General features: G+C 30.7%; 1 protein-coding gene and 1 long non-coding RNA gene across 4 annotated transcripts in view; one reads left to right on the top strand and one right to left on the bottom strand.

The window, feature by feature from the left end:
- The window catches only part of LOC143067500 (nucleolar and spindle-associated protein 1-like), a 27,054-nt gene extending 10,577 nt beyond the window's left edge, over nt 1-16,477 (top strand). For 2 of the 3 annotated variants that reach the window (XM_076240814.1, XM_076240816.1), the window contains 6 exons: nt 191-437; nt 3,266-3,373; nt 7,871-8,064; nt 11,216-11,504; nt 11,923-12,112; nt 14,209-16,477. In XM_076240814.1, coding sequence (XP_076096929.1) covers nt 191-437; nt 3,266-3,373; nt 7,871-8,064; nt 11,216-11,504; nt 11,923-12,112; nt 14,209-14,293 — 1,113 coding nt within the window. In that variant the 3' untranslated portion in view covers nt 14,294-16,477. Of the gene's footprint in view, nt 1-190; nt 438-3,265; nt 3,374-7,870; nt 8,065-11,215; nt 11,505-11,922; nt 12,113-12,469; nt 12,496-14,208 lie in introns of all 3 variants that reach the window. The other variant, XM_076240815.1, reaches the window with a different exon arrangement.
- A 2,214-nt stretch (nt 16,478-18,691) lies between these two features.
- LOC143067502 (uncharacterized) lies at nt 18,692-21,029 on the bottom strand. The gene is made up of 2 exons (XR_012975958.1): nt 20,833-21,029; nt 18,692-19,373 (listed from the first exon to the last, which is right to left on the bottom strand). It is a non-coding gene; the product is annotated as an uncharacterized LOC143067502 (long non-coding RNA).
- Between the last annotated feature and the right edge of the window lie 472 nt (nt 21,030-21,501).

A 21,501-nucleotide genomic window follows, 5' to 3' on the forward strand; every position in this document is an offset into this window, starting at 1 on the left:
TCTGACTGAATGACCCATTATGTTTTGTTCTTTGTACATTGTAATGCACAAACTGGTTCGCCTACTAACTACTAGGCTTTGTTCATAGCATTAGATACAAGTGGATTCCAGCTTCATTATGCAATAATATAAAGAAAAGAAAAATTAGAAATTTTTTATGAAACAGAAACATTAATTAATTTTGATACAGGAGGAAGAAAGGCCAGCTAAAAGAACAAGGACATCTTTTGAGAAATCAGCAATTTCTAGTGAGCCCTCACCAAGACCATCATCTAGAAGGTCAACCTTCAGTGTTGAAAAGACCAAAAAGGAGAAAGATCGTGGATCAGTAAGTCCAAGCACCCAGGATTTAGTCAGTTCAATGGATACAGACAAAAATGATGAGGAGATGAAAAAAAATTTGATGCAAGCTTTGGACAAAAGAATAAAGGGGAAAAGTGAGTATAAACATGATAAATATATAACCATAAATTTTGATATATTGGTTTTATTAGCACCCTTGATGAAAGTGCCATAATTAAGCACTCAATTCTCAAAACAAATAAATGTAACAAAAAAAACCAATAAGTTTCTGGGGTATCTTAGTTTAATATATTTACTAGTTTGTAATTTACTTTTTAGTTTTAATACTAAATGTAGAAAGTGTCACTATGAAAGTTTTCTTCAAATATATGTTACACTCCCAAACGTGTCTATCCCCCCAAAACGTGTCCGTAATATTCAAGTTTGCCCAAATATGTCTGATTTTATAAACCCCCAAATGTGTCGGATAATTACTATTTGTCGAAACGTGTCCACTGTTAAACACCAAAGCGTCTCATGTCTTTAAGCACTCAAACATGAATGTCCTAATGACATCAATAACGTTAACATTTATATATAGCAATTCTATGATGGGGGACACAGTTGATGAAGTAGTCATTTTCAATCATTTTCATCCAAAAAATTTAAGAGCGAGTAAAAGACCAATTTTTTTATGACTTCAGAAAGAAACTACTTCAACCTACGTTATGTAATAAAAAAAATCCAAAATACATCTGATGGCAAGAGTGAAATGCTGCAAAGGTTATTATGCCCAGACAATAAGACAATCATCTTCACGAGGTATCTGATTTTAATAATACCTACAATTTAACTGAGCATGGCTGCTAACATTTGCATCCAATATAGCGAGCGAACATTTTTTTATTTTACCAAGGTTATACTGCCTAAAGTAATTTATTTCTATTTTTTTTAATAAAATAGTAAAATGACTAAACGTTAAGGAAAAAACAATTACCAAATAACCTCCGTATTTATAAAAAGTTCCAATAAAAGAAAAAAAAGCTTGATATCATATGGACACGTTTGGGCGTTTATACATTTGACATGCTGTGGCGCCCTTTTACATTTAGACATGTTTTGTAGTTTAGTGACGTTATGTGGACATGTTTCGGGGAATCAGACATATTTTCTGAGTGTTGCATATATAAACTGTTTAAGGATGTATTCTTCTGATGTTTCAGTCTCCTTGAAATCTTGTTCTGGAATTATTTCCAAAATATGTGATACAAGAGGAAAATAGCAATGGATTTTTAATAAATATCATAATCAAACTAAACTCTGTGAAAAAATTGGGAATTTACAATAAGTAGTATTTAAGTAATTTTTTTTATTATTATTTTATTACCAATCAAGGCAGCCTGTTTAGCCAAAAATATGAGAAAAAAGGTGAGGGGTACAAAAAATGATTTACTAGAAACATGTACATCCCATATCACTTTTGTCTTTTCAAAATCTTTAAAACTTGGCCCAAAAATGGGCAAAAACTGATGAAAAATGGCAAAATCATCAAAATTGGGTACTTTCAAAGGGCTGTAGCAAAAAAAGAAGTGCATCACCATATGATTTTTGTCGAGCCTGCAACTTTTGTTGCAGAAAGCTCGACATAGGGATAATGATCCAGAAGCGGCGACGTTAGCTTACTTATTAAATGCTTTATATTTAAGAAGGTGGAAGACCTGGATGTTTCATACTTTGTATATGGATGCCTCATGTTAAGAAGTTTCCATCAGTCAAATGTCAAATGTCCTTGACCTCATTTCATGGTTCAGTGACTACTTGAAAAAAAAGTTCATATATCTCAGATCCTATAAGCAATAGGTCTAGTATATTCGGTGTATGGAAGGACTGTAAGGTGTACATGTCCAACTGGCAGGTGTCATCTGACCTTGACCTCATTTTCATGGTTCAGTGGTCAAAGTTAAGTTTTTGAGTTTTTGTCTTTTTTTCTAATACTAATTGCAATAGGTCAACTATATTTGGTGTATGGAAATATTTTATGATCAATATATCAGTGGTGCAGGTTTTATTTGACCATGACCTTATTTTCACGGTTCATTGCTCAGTGTTAAGTTTTTGTGTTTTGGTCTGTTTTTCTTAAACTATAAGCAATAGGTCAACTATATTTGTTGTATGGAAGAATTGTTAGCTGTACATGCCTGCCTGGCATGGTTCATCTGACCTTGACCTCATTTTCATAGTTCATGGTTAAGTTTATGTGACAGTTGTAATAAAGCTTTATATTAAGGACTATCAACATAATATCAATGATTAGTAAAGAAGGCGAGACATTTCAGCGTGTGAAGTCTTATTTCTTCACCAATTACTGTTTTTCAGTCATATAAACCCAAAAATCAGGTTAAGAAAAAAAGTTTAAATCTAGAAATGTTTAGCTCCTCAGACAAATGTCAGAGGTGTACATCCTTAAAGAAAAAAATGCATTTACAGAATGATTATATAGTCCTTAAATATTTCATTTTAGCAAGATTAAAATTGGATTTTATCATTTCCTATGGTTACAAAATCAACCCACCAAAACAATTTAAAGTGATGACCCTTTTATTGCGACCAAATGAAACTTTTTTAAAGATTCATCTCCTCTTGGTCAATCCATTTAAATTTTTGTCTGTTATATTGTATCATTGAATAAATAAAATAGCAATTGTTCTCTGTAGTTTTTTCACAGAGACCTATAAATTTCTTCATTGAGAAATCTTATCAACCATTGATTATTAAATTTACCTGAGTAAAAAAAACTTTTAATTGATAAGCATACATGTTTTAATGAATGAACATGTAAATAGTACCTGAATTAATATGGATACTTGATGTGAATTTATTACCTCAAACTCTTATGTATTTATCTTTTTATTTGATTGGATAAGTGGTTGGAAAATAAGTTATTGATGTTTTAAAAGTATATTCAGCTTATTTTTGTTTACAGCAGAAACAATAGGTTCAAAAGGAAAAATTACAAACAGTACACAAATTCCAAGATTTGCAGCCTTTTTAGAGAAAAAGAAACAAGAACAAAGTAAACCAATAACTCCAGGTAAAATAGATAAGTTAAACAAGAACAAAGTAAACCAATAACTCCAGGTAAAATAGATTAGTTAAACAAGAACAAAGTAAACCAATAACTCCAGGTAAAAAAGATTAGTTAAACAAGAACAAAGTAAACCAATAACTCCAGGTAAAATAGATTAGTTAAACAAGAACAAAGTAAACCAATAACTCCAGGTAAAATAGATTAGTTAAACAAGAACAAAGTAAACCAATAACTCCTGGTAAAATAGATAAGTTAAACAAGAACAAAGTAAACCAATAACTCCAGGTAAAATAGATTAGTTAAACAAGAACAAAGTAAACCAATAACTCCAGGTAAAAAAGATTAGTTAAACAAGAACAAAGTAAACCAATAACTCCAGGTAAAATAGATTAGTTAAACAAGAACAAAGTAAACCAATAACTCCAGGTAAAATAGATTAGTTAAACAAGAACAAAGTAAACCAATAACTCCTGGTAAAATAGATAAGTTAAACAAGAACAAAGTAAACCAATAACTCCAGGTAAAATAGATAAGTTAAACAAGAACAAAGTAAACCAATAACTCCAGGTAAAATAGATTAGTTAAACAAGAACAAAGTAAACCAATAACTCCAGGTAAAATAGATTAGTTAAACAAGAACAAAGTAAACCAATAACTCCAGGTAAAATAGATTAGTTAAACAAGAACAAAGTAAACCAATAACTCCAGGTAAAATAGATTAGTTAAACAAGAACAAAGTAAACCAATAACTCCAGGTAAAATAGATTAGTTAAACAAGAACAAAGTAAACCAATAACTCCTGGTAAAATAGATTAGTTAAACAAGAACAAAGTAAACCAATAACTCCAGGTAAAATAGATAAGTTAAACAAGAGCAAAATAAACCAATAACTCCTGGTAAAATATATAAGTTAAACAAGAACAAAGTAAACCAATAACTCCAGGTAAAATAGATTAGTTAAACAAGAACAAAGTAAACCAATAACTCCAGGTAAAATAGATTAGTTAAACAAGAACAAAGTAAACCAATAACTCCAGGTAAAATAGATTAGTTAAACAAGAACAAAGTAAACCAATAACTCCAGGTAAAATAGATAAGTTAAACAAGAGCAAAGTAAACCAATAACTCCTGGTAAAATAGATTGGTTAAACAAGAACAAAGTAAACCAATAACTCCAGGTAAAATAGATAAGTTAAACAAGAACAAAGTAAACCAATAACTCCTGGTAAAATAGATTAGTTAAACAAGAACAAAGTAAACCAATAACTCCAGGTAAAATAGATTAGTTAAACAAGAACAAAGATTGGTTAAACAAGAACAAAGTAAACCAATAACTCCAGGTAAAATAGATTGGTTAAACAAGAACAAAGTAAACCAATAACTCCAGGTAAAATAGATTGGTTAAACAAGAACAAAGTAAACCAATAACTCCTGGTAAAATAGATTAGTTAAACAAGAACAAAGTAAACCAATAACTCCAGGTAAAATAGATAAGTTAAACAAGAGCAAAGTAAACCAATAACTCCTGGTAAAATAGATAAGTTAAACAAGAACAAAGTAAACCAATAACTCCAGGTAAAATAGATTAGTTAAACAAGAACAAAGTAAACCAATAACTCCAGGTAAAATAGATTAGTTAAACAAGAACAAAGTAAACCAATAACTCCAGGTAAAATAGATTAGTTAAACAAGAACAAAGTAAACCAATAACTCCAGGTAAAATAGATAAGTTAAACAAGAGCAAAGTAAACCAATAACTCCTGGTAAAATAGATTGGTTAAACAAGAACAAAGTAAACCAATAACTCCAGGTAAAATAGATAAGTTAAACAAGAACAAAGTAAACCAATAACTCCTGGTAAAATAGATTAGTTAAACAAGAACAAAGTAAACCAATAACTCCAGGTAAAATAGATTAGTTAAACAAGAACAAAGATTGGTTAAACAAGAACAAAGTAAACCAATAACTCCAGGTAAAATAGATTGGTTAAACAAGAACAAAGTAAACCAATAACTCCAGGTAAAATAGATTGGTTAAACAAGAACAAAGTAAACCAATAACTCCAGGTAAAATAGATTAGTTAAACAAGAACAAAGTAAACCAATAACTCCTGGTAAAATAGATTAGTTAAACAAGAACAAAGTAAACCAATAACTCCTGGTAAAATAGATTAGTTAAACAAGAACAAAGTAAACCAATAACTCCAGGTAAAATAGATTGGTTAAACAAGAACAAAGTAAACCAATAACTCCAGGTAAAATAGATTGGTTAAACAAGAACAAAGTAAACCAATAACTCCAGGTAAAATAGATAAGTTAAACAAGAACAAAGTAAACCAATAACTCCAGGTAAAATAGATAAGTTAAACAAGAACAAAGTAAACCAATAACTCCAGGTAAAATAGATAAGTTAAACAAGAACAAAGTAAACCAATAACTCCAGGTAAAATAGATAAGTTAAACAAGAACAAAGTAAACCAATAACTCCAGGTAAAATAGATTAGTTAAACAAGAACAAAGTAAACCAATAACTCCAGGTAAAATAGATTGGTTAAACAAGAACAAAGTAAACCAATAACTCCAGGTAAAATAGATTGGTTACTTGGCTTAGATAACCATCTCACCATGCATGTGTAACTGTATTCCAGATAACTCCAGGTAAAAAAGATTGGTTACTTGGCTTAGATAACCATCTCACCATGCATGTGTAACTGTATTCCAGATAACTCCAGGTAAAAAAGATTGGTTACTTGGCTTAGATAACCATCTCACCATGCATGTGTAACTGTATTCCAGATAACTCCAGGTAAAAAAGATTGGTTACTTGGCTTAGATAACCATCTCACCATGCATGTGTAACTGTATTCCAGATAACTCCAGGTAAAAAAGATTGGTTACTTGGCTTAGATAACCATCTCACCATGCATGTGTAACTGTATTCCAGATAACTCCAGGTAAAAAAGATTGGTTACTTGGCTTAGATAACCATCTCACCATGCATGTGTAACTGTATTCCAGATATTGTTTTTTATTGTCCACCTGTTTATTGATAAATGACAAAGCAGAATTAACATGGCCAAAAAACAGTTCTGCTGTACCTAATATTGCAAAGTTGTAAACATCCAGATTTCAGAGTTTCCCTTAAGAATGTGCAATTAGCAAAATCATTAGATCATTTTCATCAACTTATAAGTTCAGTTCAAAAGCTGACATTAAGCTTTATGACTGTTTTTGGTAAGGTATTTGGGTTGAAAGAACAGCAATTGAGATATATACAACTGAACAAAATTGTGTTTGTTTATCTACTTGCTTGAACTTTGTTCCTATTTTATTTTTGCAACAGTACATATTATCTACTGAGTGATGATAATGTAATGGCTTCATCTTGTTCCAGTTCCACACTTTGTTCTGAATGATGACCATAAAATTTTCAGAGCTATAGTTAGCTTTTAAAAGTTTATTTATAGGAAAACCATGAGAAAACATCATCTTTGCTAGCCAAGGGTTACGATCCGTCCCCGCTCTTTCCACCCTTGGCAGATTAATCCAACATTTGTGAAAACAATGTTGCGCCGTCTATCGGAAGATTAAAGTCACGTCCATTCCGAATACATTATTGTTGACCAATGGTAGCACTTGAACTCTTCAATTTGGAGGTAAAAACACGGTAGCGTCTAGATTCTACGCACTTGGTAAAGCCGGAAACGAAAATATATGTCATCATTCATGCATTTGTGCATGAAACATACACAGGAACTTCTAATAGTTGATTAAAAACATTCAAGTTGTCACTAAATTAAATATAGTAGTATGTTTAGGAATGTAAAGACTTGTTGCACAATAAACAAGTGACAATTGTTTAAAAACACCTTCTACATTTACACGTGATCATGTAATAGACACTTTTTGATTGGATGCAGCGAGTTTCAACTGCAACCAATGAAAATCCTCATCCTGTGTCTCTGAAATTTTATCTCAATCCGCCAAGGGTGGAGAGAGCGGGAGTGGATCGTAACCCTTGGCTAGCGAAGATGGAGGAAACATATGGTTTATTTTAATGGTTAGAACATTAAACATTTTTATAACTCCAAAAAATGTTGATAAGCACCACCAAAATTGGTTTATAAAGACAAATCCTTCTACAAATGTAATGATTGTTTTAATAGTTTAGAACCTTTTGGTGAGCAATGATTTCTTCAGCTAAATTTTTAAGCATATAGAACAGGATATATGTCAGGCAATATGGATCAGAATGTTTCTAGTCAGTAATTAGTTTAATAAAGAATAATGTTTGCCAATGCAAATGCATAAGTTTTTAATATTTTTATGAAAAAAAACATAACTGTGTTTGGAAATTGTTAGTTTTCCTGTAAATATCTGAACAAATGCCACCAACCCATGAAAAGAGTTAAATAAACACCAAATCATTGTGTTAATATTGTAGTTTTTATTCATACACAGATTTAGGAGTTCCTTGATAGTGAATCCTTTAAAATTACAGGGAACAAAGACTGGACCAAGATTCATCAAAAAGAATTTGAAAAGTTTGACTCCATAGATGTGTATCTAAACAAAAAAAGAAAGCATCGAGAAGAGACCAATATGTCTGTAAAGAAAGCAAGAATGTTGGTAGAACAAACAAAAGAAGCTATTAAAAGACTAAAGAATCATAAAACTCCTGCAAAAGAAAACAAGGTTCATATTGAATAAATCTCTCTTAATTTTCATAGTACGGAATCCTTTACTTTTGGTTACCATTTCTTCAGTGGTGATTATACCCCCGCTTTAAAAAAGGAGGGGTATACTGTTTTACCTCTGTCTGTCAGTCCGTCCGTCCGTCAGTCCGTCCATCAGTCCGTCAGTCCGTCAGTCAGTCCGTCCCATGAAACTTTCGTCACATTTTTCTCAGGAACTACACATCCACCTTTTCTGTAATTTGGTATCAACATTTATATATGTCAGCCATACCGTGTGATGCGTTTTCAGATTCATCACTTGACAACTTCCTGTTTACCGAACACTTGTCTGATTTTACACATGATAGCCAAGTTGAAAATTTTCGTCACATTTTTCTCAGGAACTACAATACAAGGATTTCTGAAATTTGGTTTCAGGATTTATATAAGTCAGCTATACCGTGTGATGCGTTTTCAGATTCATCACTCGACAACTTCCTGTTTACCGAACACTTGTCTGATTTTACACATGATAGCCAAGTTGAAAATTTTCGTCACATTTTTCTCAGGAACTACAATACAAGGATTTCTGAAATTTGGTTTCAGGATTTATATAAGTCAGCTTTACCGTGTGATGCGTTTTCAGATTCATCACTCGACTACTTCCTGTTTACCGAACACTTGTATGATTTTACACATGATAACCAAGTTAAAAATTTTCGTCATATTTTTCACAGGAACTACAATACAAAAATTTCTGAAATTTGGTTTCAGGATTTTTATAAGTCAGCTATACCGTGTGATGCGTTTTCAGATTCATCACTCGACAACTTCCTGTTTACCGAACACTTGCATATTTTTACACTATTAATATTATCCACTTGCGGCGGGGGTATCATCAGTGAGCAGTAGCTCGCAGTTTCACTTGTTTTTCTAGCTTTTCTTTCTAGCTTTGAATTTAATATTAAAGTTGTTCTATACAGGCATACTAAAAGGGTTTTAACACATAATATGGACATATACTATGAAGATGTCATAACTTGTACAGTAGATTCCACTTAATTGCATACCGCTTAATAGCATAATTCGGTTAATTGCATAGTTTTCTCCTGCACAAAACCATTTCCCATTCATCTAATGTTAAATTGTCCGGTTATATGCATAGCTCTACAAGTGGCCTTTCGGTTTATTGCATAGAAAATTATTGCCGTCTAGATATGCTTAGTTAAAACTGACGAGATTTTTTACCGGAAACGGCAATTTGGTAAGTAGAATTTTCTTGAATGCATCCTTATTTTCGTTATTATTTCATATTTACTTTTGTGTTATTAAAAGTTTTAAAACAGTTTCTTTCGTGTTTATATTATGGAATTTGATTTAAAAATAAACCTCGATGTCTACACAGGTAAAGTTTCCCATGTTCTATTTTAAGCCTCGAGGTCATAAAAATGTCAAACAGGTAATTGTTGTAAAAACACTGACCATTCTACATGTATCTCAAACTTGAAAGGGTGTTAATAATTGATTGGATTTAAACAATCGTCCATAGATTACATTTAGGGTTAATTTTAAAAACAATAATTATCGATCATGACATAACCAATGTGAACTCTAGTAATTGGGCTTGGGGTGATCTGTATATTAATGTTAAATATTGTAGGGCATTTATATATATGGTTAAAGAATTTTATACATCAATCATTTAATTTTGATATTTTATGAAAAGAGCATTCACTATTAATTATTATATTTTCTCATTTTCAACACTTGTGTCCAGCAAATAACCCGTACAGGGCCCCATATACTGTTTTGCATATACGAAACTAACGAGGTGTTACTTCACTGTCCAACTGCATATCAAAGGCAATTCATTACACATCTATTGATAAAATAATTATAAACTGTGAAGTATTGTTTAAAAGTTTATTTTAATCAAAGCATAGCAATGTACAATGTACATATGGGTCATAGAAACAAATCTATTTTTAGAACAGTTTATTTTCGTATCCCAGGTAAAGGAAAAGTCGGAACTCAAATAAACTAAAACAAAATGTGTTTATAATCTTTATTTAAAGAAACAAAATAAAATAACACATATGAGAATATTAGAATAAATCAACATTCAGTATGTTGTATGTGGATTACAGGCGTTCATCTTTCTTCAGGGATTTCCTGATCTGTTCTATCGATGTTATTTGACTCTGTCATTTGGCATTTCGGATATAAGCATACTCCGCTTTATTGCATAATTTTGTCTGACAAATAGGCTATGCAAATAACCGGAATCTACTGTACTACTTTCTTCAATAGTTAACAAAAAATTGAAAATAAACAGAGGTTCAATTTTTTCTGCATTCAGAGATAAATCAAATTAACATTTGGTAGAAAGTCATCAACAAGGAAGACATAAGGGGACCAAAATGAAATTTTAGTTACCCCTTGTAAGTGAGTAATAAAAGATAATGTTCAGATAAATAAAAATAGTTAAGAGTTATAGTTTCTTATAGACTGGTATTTAACCATGTTACTTGTTCTCCAAGAGCAGACTGCTTAGTTCTGAAACAAAATAGTTTGTCTAGGTAGTAGTTGTTTCTCTAATTTTTGTGCTATTTTCACATTTCCTGATCTGTGTGAGAAAAATATTTTTCCTCACTAGTGAAAAATCTGTTCTCGGCAAATGATTAGTCCAAATTTGATTATGATGCTAAATGTTTTGTTTGCTTCTGAATTTTCCTATTGTGACGTCATGAAAAAAGGCGACCATGTCTGATGACGTCGCATATAAAGAACACAAGTTTCTGAAAATCTTTGAAAAAGAAGGATAAAAATCATTAGAGAAACAGATTCCGACACTATAACTCATGTATTACGATATTTCTCCACTCTCGACAGTTAAATTTTAGTTATTTAAAGAGCTCGGCAAGCCTCGCGCTTTTAAATAATAAAATTTAACTGTCTCGAGTGGAGAAATATCCTAATACACTTGTTGCAGTGTAGGAATCTATATATCTTATTGCTGACTATTACCTTGTGATCTAGCTCGTTTAGAATCCATTTCAGTCTGTGCTTAAGTTCAATGCATGGTATATCAATATGACAATTTGTTACCCTGAATATACAAGAGAAATATTTCCTGGACATTTTTTATTCATACATTTTCCTTATTTCAGACAAAAACAAAGACTTCTAAAAGTGCATTACTACTAAAGTCTCCAGGTTTCAACTCTACAAAAGTTTTTAAACCTACAGTATTATCTACAAAGCAAATGAATCTTGAGTTTTCAAAAACCAGAAAATCTCCAAGGACAAGTGTTACTGGGTTTAAGCCAACTGTAACATCAACAGACAAGATGAATTTGAACTTTAATAGCATGGCAACCCCAAGTAATGTGGGTACCAAGACACCAAAGACTGACCCTAGGAAATCAACTGGATCCATGCTTCAAAGAAAATCCCTCGGTATGTGTTGTTTAAAAGAGACATCTGTGAGTGTCACAGATCTCATTAGCTTGAATGAAAATGTTTTGTAGGGTAATTAAGATAACAGTTTAAGAATGAAGATATCAAGAGCATATTTAACTTAAACACTTAGAAGAAAGTGTAATACAACCAAAGAGGCAAATGTGTTTTATGAAATTTATAACTAATGGCTATCAGCTTAAATTAATCATTAAGCTTACACACATATAATGGAAAAAATGGATTCTGTTTTGATATATATAGCAAGCACAATTTGAAATTGAATAAGTCAAGGGTGTAGAATTTAATGGGAAAATCACCTGTGTTTATTTGTGATATATCTCTTTTGAAATTTTGTGACTTGATGCAAAAGGTGTTTTAGCAATGGCTATTTAAATAATTGTTTGATCTTTTATAGCAACACCATTCAAATTTAATGCCACATTAAACTGCACAGTAGACGTTAACAGATCAGTTAAGAGGCCATCTTTTGACCTTAAAGCTAGTCTATCTAGACCAATGACCTGGAAAAGTCACAAAGGAAAACTGAAATCTGTGGCTGAAACCTATTCCAGCAACAGTGCTAAATCAGTCAAGGTACAGGCAAGGTCAGTGGAATTCAATCATTTTATGACTATTTTCTCTGTTTTCAACTAACAGATGTACTTTGATTCTTTCATTATTTCAAATAAAAAGCGATAAATTTGGCACTCCTTCAAATTGGCCTCAATCAGAAATAATAACATGCTTCAGAATCACAGCAAACAAGGATTCATTTTTCCAGAAAACTATAAATCCCAAGTCTTTTCAGTGAAATGTTCAAATATACAAAAACAAAAGCTTTGAAATTTATCAGATAATATAGACATTTTATTTACTCATATTTGCAATGGCCATTAATTAAAAATTTAATCATTAAATAAAAAAAAAGAAATAGATCTTTTAAAATTATGTTATCTTGGTAGTGGTATCAAAACATTGATTAATAATGGTGAGCATATCTGTTCTGTGAGATTGTTAACTATAATTGTGTTTGCATGTTTTAAAAAAATGATATATGATCTGTTACCTTTACAGTTTACTTGAGTTTTAAATTTTGAATGTTCATTTTTGATGATTTAAGAGTTAATTTTATATCAGTAGCAGACCTGACTGTACCTTTATGTTTTTATTGACAGGACTTGACACTACCAAGTTGTAGCTGATTTTATCATTGGGTCAAAGTTAATCAAAAGACGACAATACTAATCTAGCTAATTGCCTTCTACGCTGTATTATTGTTGGGTTTAAAAAAATAATTCATAAAAAATAGTGTGAAAGAAACAATAGGATGGTTATGCTTTATTTTGATATTTGTTAAATAAAAGTACAATGTCAATGAAGTAAACAGTATTCATAAATAGAATTTCAAATATTTTTTCATAAAATATTTCACACTTATTATATTTGAAAATTTGTAGTAAACTGGTATAATATGTTACAATTTCTTGGAAAAATCCTTATATTAAATACAACTGAAAAAAGTTTGTATGCGTTATGACCTTACTTTTCTGCTTCAATGCAGGTTGTGACCTGGATTTTCATTTTCAGAGGTTGACAGGTATACATTTGTATTTTATTATCAAAATTACATACAGACCCGACAGATCTGTGTGTCGACTGTTTATTTGGGTATTATGAGTCAAAAGACAACTATATCTGAAGGATAAATAAAATGATGTGAAGGTTAACTTTTTGTCAGACAGGGTTCATCTGAACTTGATCTCATTTACATTTGGTGCATAGAATGATTGTAAAATGCACATGTCCGTCTGACAAGGTTCATATGACATTGACCTTATTTTCATGTATCCTTGATAACCATAATGTTATATTTATGTTAAATTAGTCCCTGGTCCCTTGAGCTGGTCACTTCAACATATTTGTGGTAGGGTGATCAGCTGGGGCATTGAGTACATTTTAAAGATATATTTTGAATAACAAACAAGAATGTGTCCATAGTACACAGGTGCCCTTACTCACACTATCATTTTACAAGTCCAGTGGACCGTGAAATTGGGGTCAATACTTAAATTTGGCATTAAAATTAGAAAGATCATATCATAGAGAACATGTGTACTAAGTTTCATGTTGATTGGACTTCAACTTCATCAAAAACTACCTTGACCAAAAACTTTAACCAAAACTTTAACCTGAGCTTCGCACTATTTTTTTCTTTGTTCAGTGGACCGTGAAATCGGGGTCAAAAATTTAAATTGGCATTAAAATCAGAAAGATCATATCATGGGGAACATCCGTACTAAGTTTCAAGTTGATTGGACTTTATCTTCATCAAAAACTACCTTGACCAAAAACTTTAACCTGAAGCCGGACGAACAGACAGACAGAGGAACGGACGCACAGACCAGAAAACATAATGCCCCTCTACTATCGTAGGTTGGGCATAAAAATAAACCTAAAGCTATTATATTTATGCTTTTTCATGGAAAGATAACTGGTTTTAACCAATCTGATGCATTTATGACAGACTGTAGTTACAGATACTTATGTTTCAGTCAGCACCCTTGTCGCATAATAAACCTTAAATTCCTGACCATGCTGCATATCATGTAGCTGGAAAAGTTACCTTTTTGGACCCTGAATGAGTCAAATATAATGTCATTCATTCCTTTTTTTATCATAATTATTGCTGTTTTAATTTCAGAGAAGAAAGACGAACTTCTGCTATGAATAAAAGATCAGACCAGAAATTTAATGCACATATGGCAAATAGAAGTGTTGTTTACTAAACAGGAAAATGTCTTCTCAAATCTCAGTGTTTTTACCATGGAGTAATAATTTTTAAAATTTAAAACAGAAATTACCGGACATACAATTTTTGCTGATTTTATGTTGACTTGTTGATGTTTTTGTCTTATTATATAGAAATTTTTACACTGTAAATAGATTAATGTTGATATATACAATGGCAGCATGGAATAAATAATAAACCTCTATTTAGAATAAACTATTCTTAAGTATAACACATGAACGTTATCATTGTGAAACAATGTTTGTGTAATGTTTATATAATAACTCTGTTTGACATCCCATATTTACTTGTTATGGATGTCTTAACAATTTTAACATTTTAACATTTGATCACATTTATTTGGATCCATTTTGCATTAACAAAAACATACCATCTCAGAAATTTTGTAACTGCATCATTCTATCTCTAAGTAGAATGCAGAGATAACTCATCTTATTGTGTCAGAAAGTTTATAACTACATCATTCTATCTCTAAGTAGAATGCAGAGATAACTCATCTTATTGTGTCAGAAAGTTTATAACTACATCATTCTATCTCTAAGTAGAATGCAGAGATAACTCATCTTATTGTGTCCGAAAGTTTATAACTACATCATTCTATCTCTAAGTAAAATGCAGAGATAACTCATCTTATTGTGTCAGAAAGTTTATAACTACATCATTCTATCTCTAAGTAGAATGCAGAGATAACTCATCTTATTGTGTCAGAAAGTTTATAACTACATCATTCTATCTCTAAGTAGAATGCAGAGATAACTCATCTTATTGTGTCCGAAAGTTTGTAACTACATCATTCTATCTCTAAGTAGAATGCAGAGATAACTCATCTTATTGTGTCAGAAAGTTTATAACTACATCATTCTATCTCTAAGTAGAATGCAGAGATAACTCATCTTATTGTGTCAGAAAGTTTATAACTACATCATTCTATCTCTAAGTAGAATGCAGAGATAACTCATCTTATTGTATAGCAATATAATATTTCCCACAGAAAGTAACCAAAAGTAAGCATGCAATAAATTCTAATATTGCATTAGTGCAATAAATCTTCAAAATTCATGACGTCATCAACGACAAAATCTTAGTTTAAACAAACTTTTACCTTCAAATATTATATTGCTATACAATAAAAGGGTTATTGCATGAATATTGGGGAATATTGTCCCTCGTAGAACATATATTGCACTCGCAAGCTCGTGCAATATAAAGTTCTACTCAGGACAATATTCCCCAATATTCATGCAATAACCCTATATTATTGTGTCAGAAAGTTTGTATGAACATCATTTTATCTCTAAGCAGAAGTCAGAGATAGGTCACCTGTTTGTGTTAGATAGCTTGTAGTTTAATGATTCTATATTTCTTTTTTTTTCTCTTGTTTTACTTTCTTCTTATCTGCTGTTCCTTTTCACAAAAAATTAATATGTTATTGATTGTAGAAATATGTTCCTTTTGTAAATAGTCTTATCTCATATTATAATTCATTGTACAGATACATTAATGTCTCATTTAAACATTATTGATTATTTTAGGTCTCATTTCATTTATCTAGTTTTTTCTTCATCAGTGTGATCTGCAAAAAAGTTCTCTTATGTTGAATTGTGCATTGAAGCCAATTTTATTGAAAATTAAATTTTAAGCAAAAGTGTAAGACTATATTTAAAACTGGTGCTATTTTTTGTTATCTTCTTTAACACTGATATAGTAGGAAAATTTTGTATATTATGCTGAACAGTTTTTTCACTATACATACTACAGAACTGAGTTTTTGCAAATGTATTATTTAACTTGTTTACATTGAAATGTTGAAAATGAAACATACAGAAAGCTGTTATTATAATCTGTTTTAACTTAATGTAGTTAAACACATTGTCATTTAGAAGCATATTACACTTATTATCCTTTTATTTAACTATATCATTGAATAGACATAACCTTGTTTTTAAACATAACATTTTTGTACTTTTGATATTTTAAATCATTTTAAAGTACAAGTTTTCTGTCTCAAGAATCTGAAAATCAAAAGGTCATACATTTATTTTAATCATTTTAAAATTATAGGCTACTAAATGAGCTCATTTTGTTAATGTTAAATAATACTTTTATTTCATGTCTTCGGAATATTTATTTTAGGGAAAATAAACAGAAATTGATAATGGAATTTGTTATTGTTATTTTATTTGCCATTCATGCCATTTTTAAAAGTGTGTATAAAAGACTAGTATGGATGGATAACTCTGCATTAAAGAGTGTTTGAGATGTTGCTTATTATAGCACACAATTTTTTTGAAAAACAAACAGCTTCATCAAATGCTGATACATGTACATGAATTGGATTATATTCAACAGCTTGTAATCTTAAACCGTGTTTAACTGACTAGGTTAAGTTTTACATATTATTTTGTTCTCTGGTGTTTGTGTTAAATGTTACAACAAAAAAGTTAATTCTAGCTTTACCTTAATTGTGAGTAAGTACATGAATGAATATGAGCAAATAACAGCTCAGTGCATATTGCAATGCAGCATTTTGTAGATAGGCAATGTCCAAGGTCAGTTCTCAGTTGTCCTCCAATGCTATGACACTGTAGAGTTAGATTTAGGGTAACTTCCCACCATTTCATGATTCATTGACAATAGTTAAGTATACAAATTTTATTTAAACAAATCATATTATTTGTTATACCTGTAGGAGCATTCTTGCAGCAATTTCCAGCATATAAAAGTAGGTCACTTTCATTCATTATTCAGTGACTTGGTTATTTTCATCATAGTTTATCAGTGGCTGAGTGATCTTTTAAAAAAGTTTGTATAAAGAGTTCACAAGCCTTTGTTGAAGGTTACCCAATACTTTGACTAAAGTGACAACTACTGTAGAAACATTAATTTTCGAGGGGTTAAAATTTCTTGGTTTGGTCTCTATATAAGAATTCATTGGGAATTAATTTTGTGGTTTCCAGTAATTAAAATGGATATTATATGTAGGTTCAATTTTCATGGGTTTTTTAATTTCGTGGATATATTCTTTCCATGAAATAAATGAAATTAAATCCTCCACGAAAATTTCTGCTTTTACAGTATTTCAGCGCATTCCAGACTGAAGTTAAATTTCCATATCTCTTAAATATATAAGGTATATCATGTCAATACCAACTGCTTTGTTGTTAATTTCTATCATTTTGGTTCCTTGTGGAGAGTTGTTTCATTGGCAATCATATCACATCTTCTTTTTTTTATATTTCATCCCAAGTTGAGTCAAGCTAGGCTTGAACATTGGTATTTGATGCTTTTTCACTTGGCATGCAGCATTTAGGAGTGAGAGCAAAGATTAGTCAGCTTGGATTCAGGATAATGTGTCTGAGATGATGGATATATCTTACTGCAGACCTTATGACCTTGTCAATTTACAATTTCAATGTATTTTAAAAATAAAAATTAATACAATGTATATTCTTGTTTAGTCACAATAAACAGGTAATGTCACAGCTTATTGCAAGGTTTTATATATAATTTCTCCCTATTAATTATGAACTCAAAATACTTCTAAAAAAATATTGAATTTGGTTAATATTCTGATGATATTATGAAATCAATATTTAAAAAAAATTATGTTTGTATTACAAATTTTGTAAGGAACGAAATAAAATGAGTAAAAAAAATTTGAATGTTAGAAAAATATATTTTAGCCATGTGATTTTAAATTTATAGTTTCTGTTCTCATTACATCATCAAAAACAAAATAAGTAACTATAGAAAAAAATTTAAAAGGTACATAACCGCATTAACTTAACTCCCCTGAAACGGGTTTTGACTCCCATATATATATTATAATTCTGTGTTAATTTTCACCAAGGATACATCATTGTGATACATATGCTCAAAAGAGAACACTTAAATGCTTTGCATTATTGAAATTGAAATTTATGTAGCATCGCATCAATCTTCAAGAAAATCTTATGGTCTTAAGTTTGGAAATAGTCTTGAAAGATAAAGGAGGGGGGCAATAGGGGTTAACAACACCTCGATTTTGGCAAAAACAGATAACAAAAAATGCAAAAATGCTGATAACAGTTAACAAAGTGGGATGAAAACAGTTACTGAGTTAGCTTAAATTGATCTCAGACAACAGTTAACAACATCTTGAAAAGCGCCATAACAGGTTAACACAAAAAGGTATTGCCCCCCCCCCTACCCCCCCTAGATAGTTTAATAGCAAATATAATAATAAAATGGTTTCAGCTAATGTTCATAGTTGTATACAAAATCTGTGATAAATAGACACCTATATATACAATGTTCTCCTCAATTTTACATAATGCACATCATTGGAAATGCTGATTCATGTCTTTATTTTGTATGCTAATACTCAAGTCTGAAATCATTCTAGCGACCCTGTTTATTTAAATATTGAATTAGAATATACACAATGTGAAGGTAACAATTCAACCATGAAACACATGAAATTATTAAATCTTAACATAAAATGTTTATGGTATAAAAAACTACATTATTTATAGTATATTTATAAATATATAAAACTACAATAACAAGAGATCTTATGTTAATTGAGATTAAAATTACTGAAGGCAAGCATAAGAAAGATCAGTAAATATGAACAAGTTATTCATTAACATATGAACACAACATACCATGCATACCAGTGCATAACTTTAATACCTTGACAATTATACATGTTCAGTGCAATAATTATAAAACTTGGATCCATCTTTCATACACATTTTTCACATACTTGCACAAGAGTCCAAATTAAGCACCAGTCTATGTAACCCATACTATTAATTGCAGTATTATCAACACATAGATTTTCCCTTCACCATATTCTGAGAACAAGTCAGTGGTAACTTTACTCCTCTTTCTAATAGATTAATTAATTCATTACATCCATGACAACATGCAGCAAATGGACTAAGTAAACAGTAAAATATAGCACAAATAAATCCAATTGGCCATCCAAATACCAGTAAAATTATAGCCCATAATATACTCCATAACCAACCACAGTCTGCCATAACTGTCTATACTAGATAATTGGGCAGATCCTGAAAATAAATAACAATTACTTGGATAATTTATTTTTTACTTTGGGAGAAATATCTGTTTGCATGCAGCAATGTGTTAAAGTAGTGTCAGGCCAGACTGACTTGAGCCTGCACAGGGACTTTCTATACTAAGTTAGTGTAGATATCATAGTCCCTGGCCTGTCCCACTGAGGGGCGCATTACGTTTGCGCGCATTTGGGGATTAAAATGTTTTACGTTTGCGCGCAGCTTTTGATTACATTTGCGCGCATTCATTTTACAGGTAAATTCAGGTAAAATTTAAATTAAATTACAATTGACTATATATATTTTTCATTTTCATAATAAACATGACTATCAATTATTAATTTTGAAAATATTTCTTAATTCAAATTGTAATTTGTTCATATAAAATTGTAAAACAAATTTTAAAGTGAGCATTATAAACTCCGTAGTATAGCTTAAGACATACATGTAACTTCATTGCGAATGTTTCAGAATAAAAAGTGTTTCAATGAATAGTGATCGTTTTTAAAATTAGTAAATAATTTAAGTTATTTTTTTAAAGTTACACCAAGGCACAAACATGGAGTTTCGGCACGTAACAACATGTGAAGTAATGAATTTATCAATTATACCTTTACCTTTTTTAAGATTAGCTATGTTTAAGCATTTTAACAATTTTATCTGTATAGATTTCTAGGATTTAGTGCTTGTGCAAAATAAAACGGAATTATCTTGCTCGAAATACCACTTCCACCTCATCGTTGGTGAGCAGGGTAAATAATTGAACAAATTATAAATAAATAAGTATTATTACCTGTATTTTACCTGGGTTTACCTGTCAAAAAAATGCGCGCAATTGTAATCAAAAGCTGCGCGCAAACGTAATGATTTTTGCGCGCAAATGTAGTGGTAATGCGCGCAAACGTAATGCACCGCCACTGAGTGAGGGCCCTCATGGGGTTTTTGATTATGTGATTACTTGGCCGTTTTTTTAATGATTATTTGATTATTAACCCAAATATTTCATGATTATTTGATTACCTAGGACTGTATTTTTAGTTTATGATTATTTGATTACTAAAGATAAGCAAATATTTAATGATTATGTGATTATATTGGCAAAAAAATGGTGATTATGTGATTACTAGGACCCCCCATGAGGGGCCTCCTGAGTCTGTCCACGCATAGATGTAATATACATCTATGGTCCACGGTAGCCTTTTGCATTTGTTTATATCTAATTATTTTCGTTACATCAACAAAATAATATTATAACGCGAAGTTGATAAAAAAAATATATTTTTGTTGTGATATTTCAAAATGTGAAACCTTACTCGTCGAATATTCATTCGTTATAAATAGGGGAATTCAATAGCAGGTGCATTACGTATCGCTCAACGTTGTGGTATAAGGTTTCACACACACATTTGTTCGTGTAAATATCGTATAAAATAGTGTATAAAATGTTACTTACAAACAAGGCCTTCGCTTTTACGTGATTTAATTTTTTTCCGGGTGTTAATACCACATCCTCGTTGTTTACACCGGGAATAAGGTCATTCATGGGAGACAACTCTATAAGTAAAAAACCGGCTCAGCCTTAGCAGATTAAAATTTTGTTTAACAATTCAATTCAATATTTCATTGGAAAGAGCACAATAGAGGCGTGATCCAAATACAGACAATTATAATATTAAAACAACATATAAAGATAAGATAAGATAACTTAATTAGCACTAACGCATTGACAATAAATGGTTATGGCAACAAATTAAAGACAAACTACAATAACATATATACAATGAAGGAGTGACAGTGGATAATTATGAGAGAATATATATAAAATAAAAGAGAAGCATATACATTATTACAGAAATCAAGTACCTTTTAATAATGAGTTTCTCACCATCAAGCATTCATTCAAATAGTTGACAATAATTTTTAATATTGTTGGGGAATTACTATTTAGAATTGATATAAATGAAATAAAGATGCATGCAACAACAAGTCATAAGTCAATTCTATGTATACCATTACATTATGAACTGATATTGATGGTGTCTTCCTCCTATTCCCACTTTTTAAAAATACTATTCCTTCTATTCCCACTTGCAAATAACAATAGATGTTTTGATAAATAATT

Source organism: Mytilus galloprovincialis, chromosome 3 (genome assembly GCF_965363235.1).
Source record: "Mytilus galloprovincialis chromosome 3, xbMytGall1.hap1.1, whole genome shotgun sequence".
Classification (NCBI taxonomy): domain Eukaryota; kingdom Metazoa; phylum Mollusca; class Bivalvia; order Mytilida; family Mytilidae; genus Mytilus; species Mytilus galloprovincialis.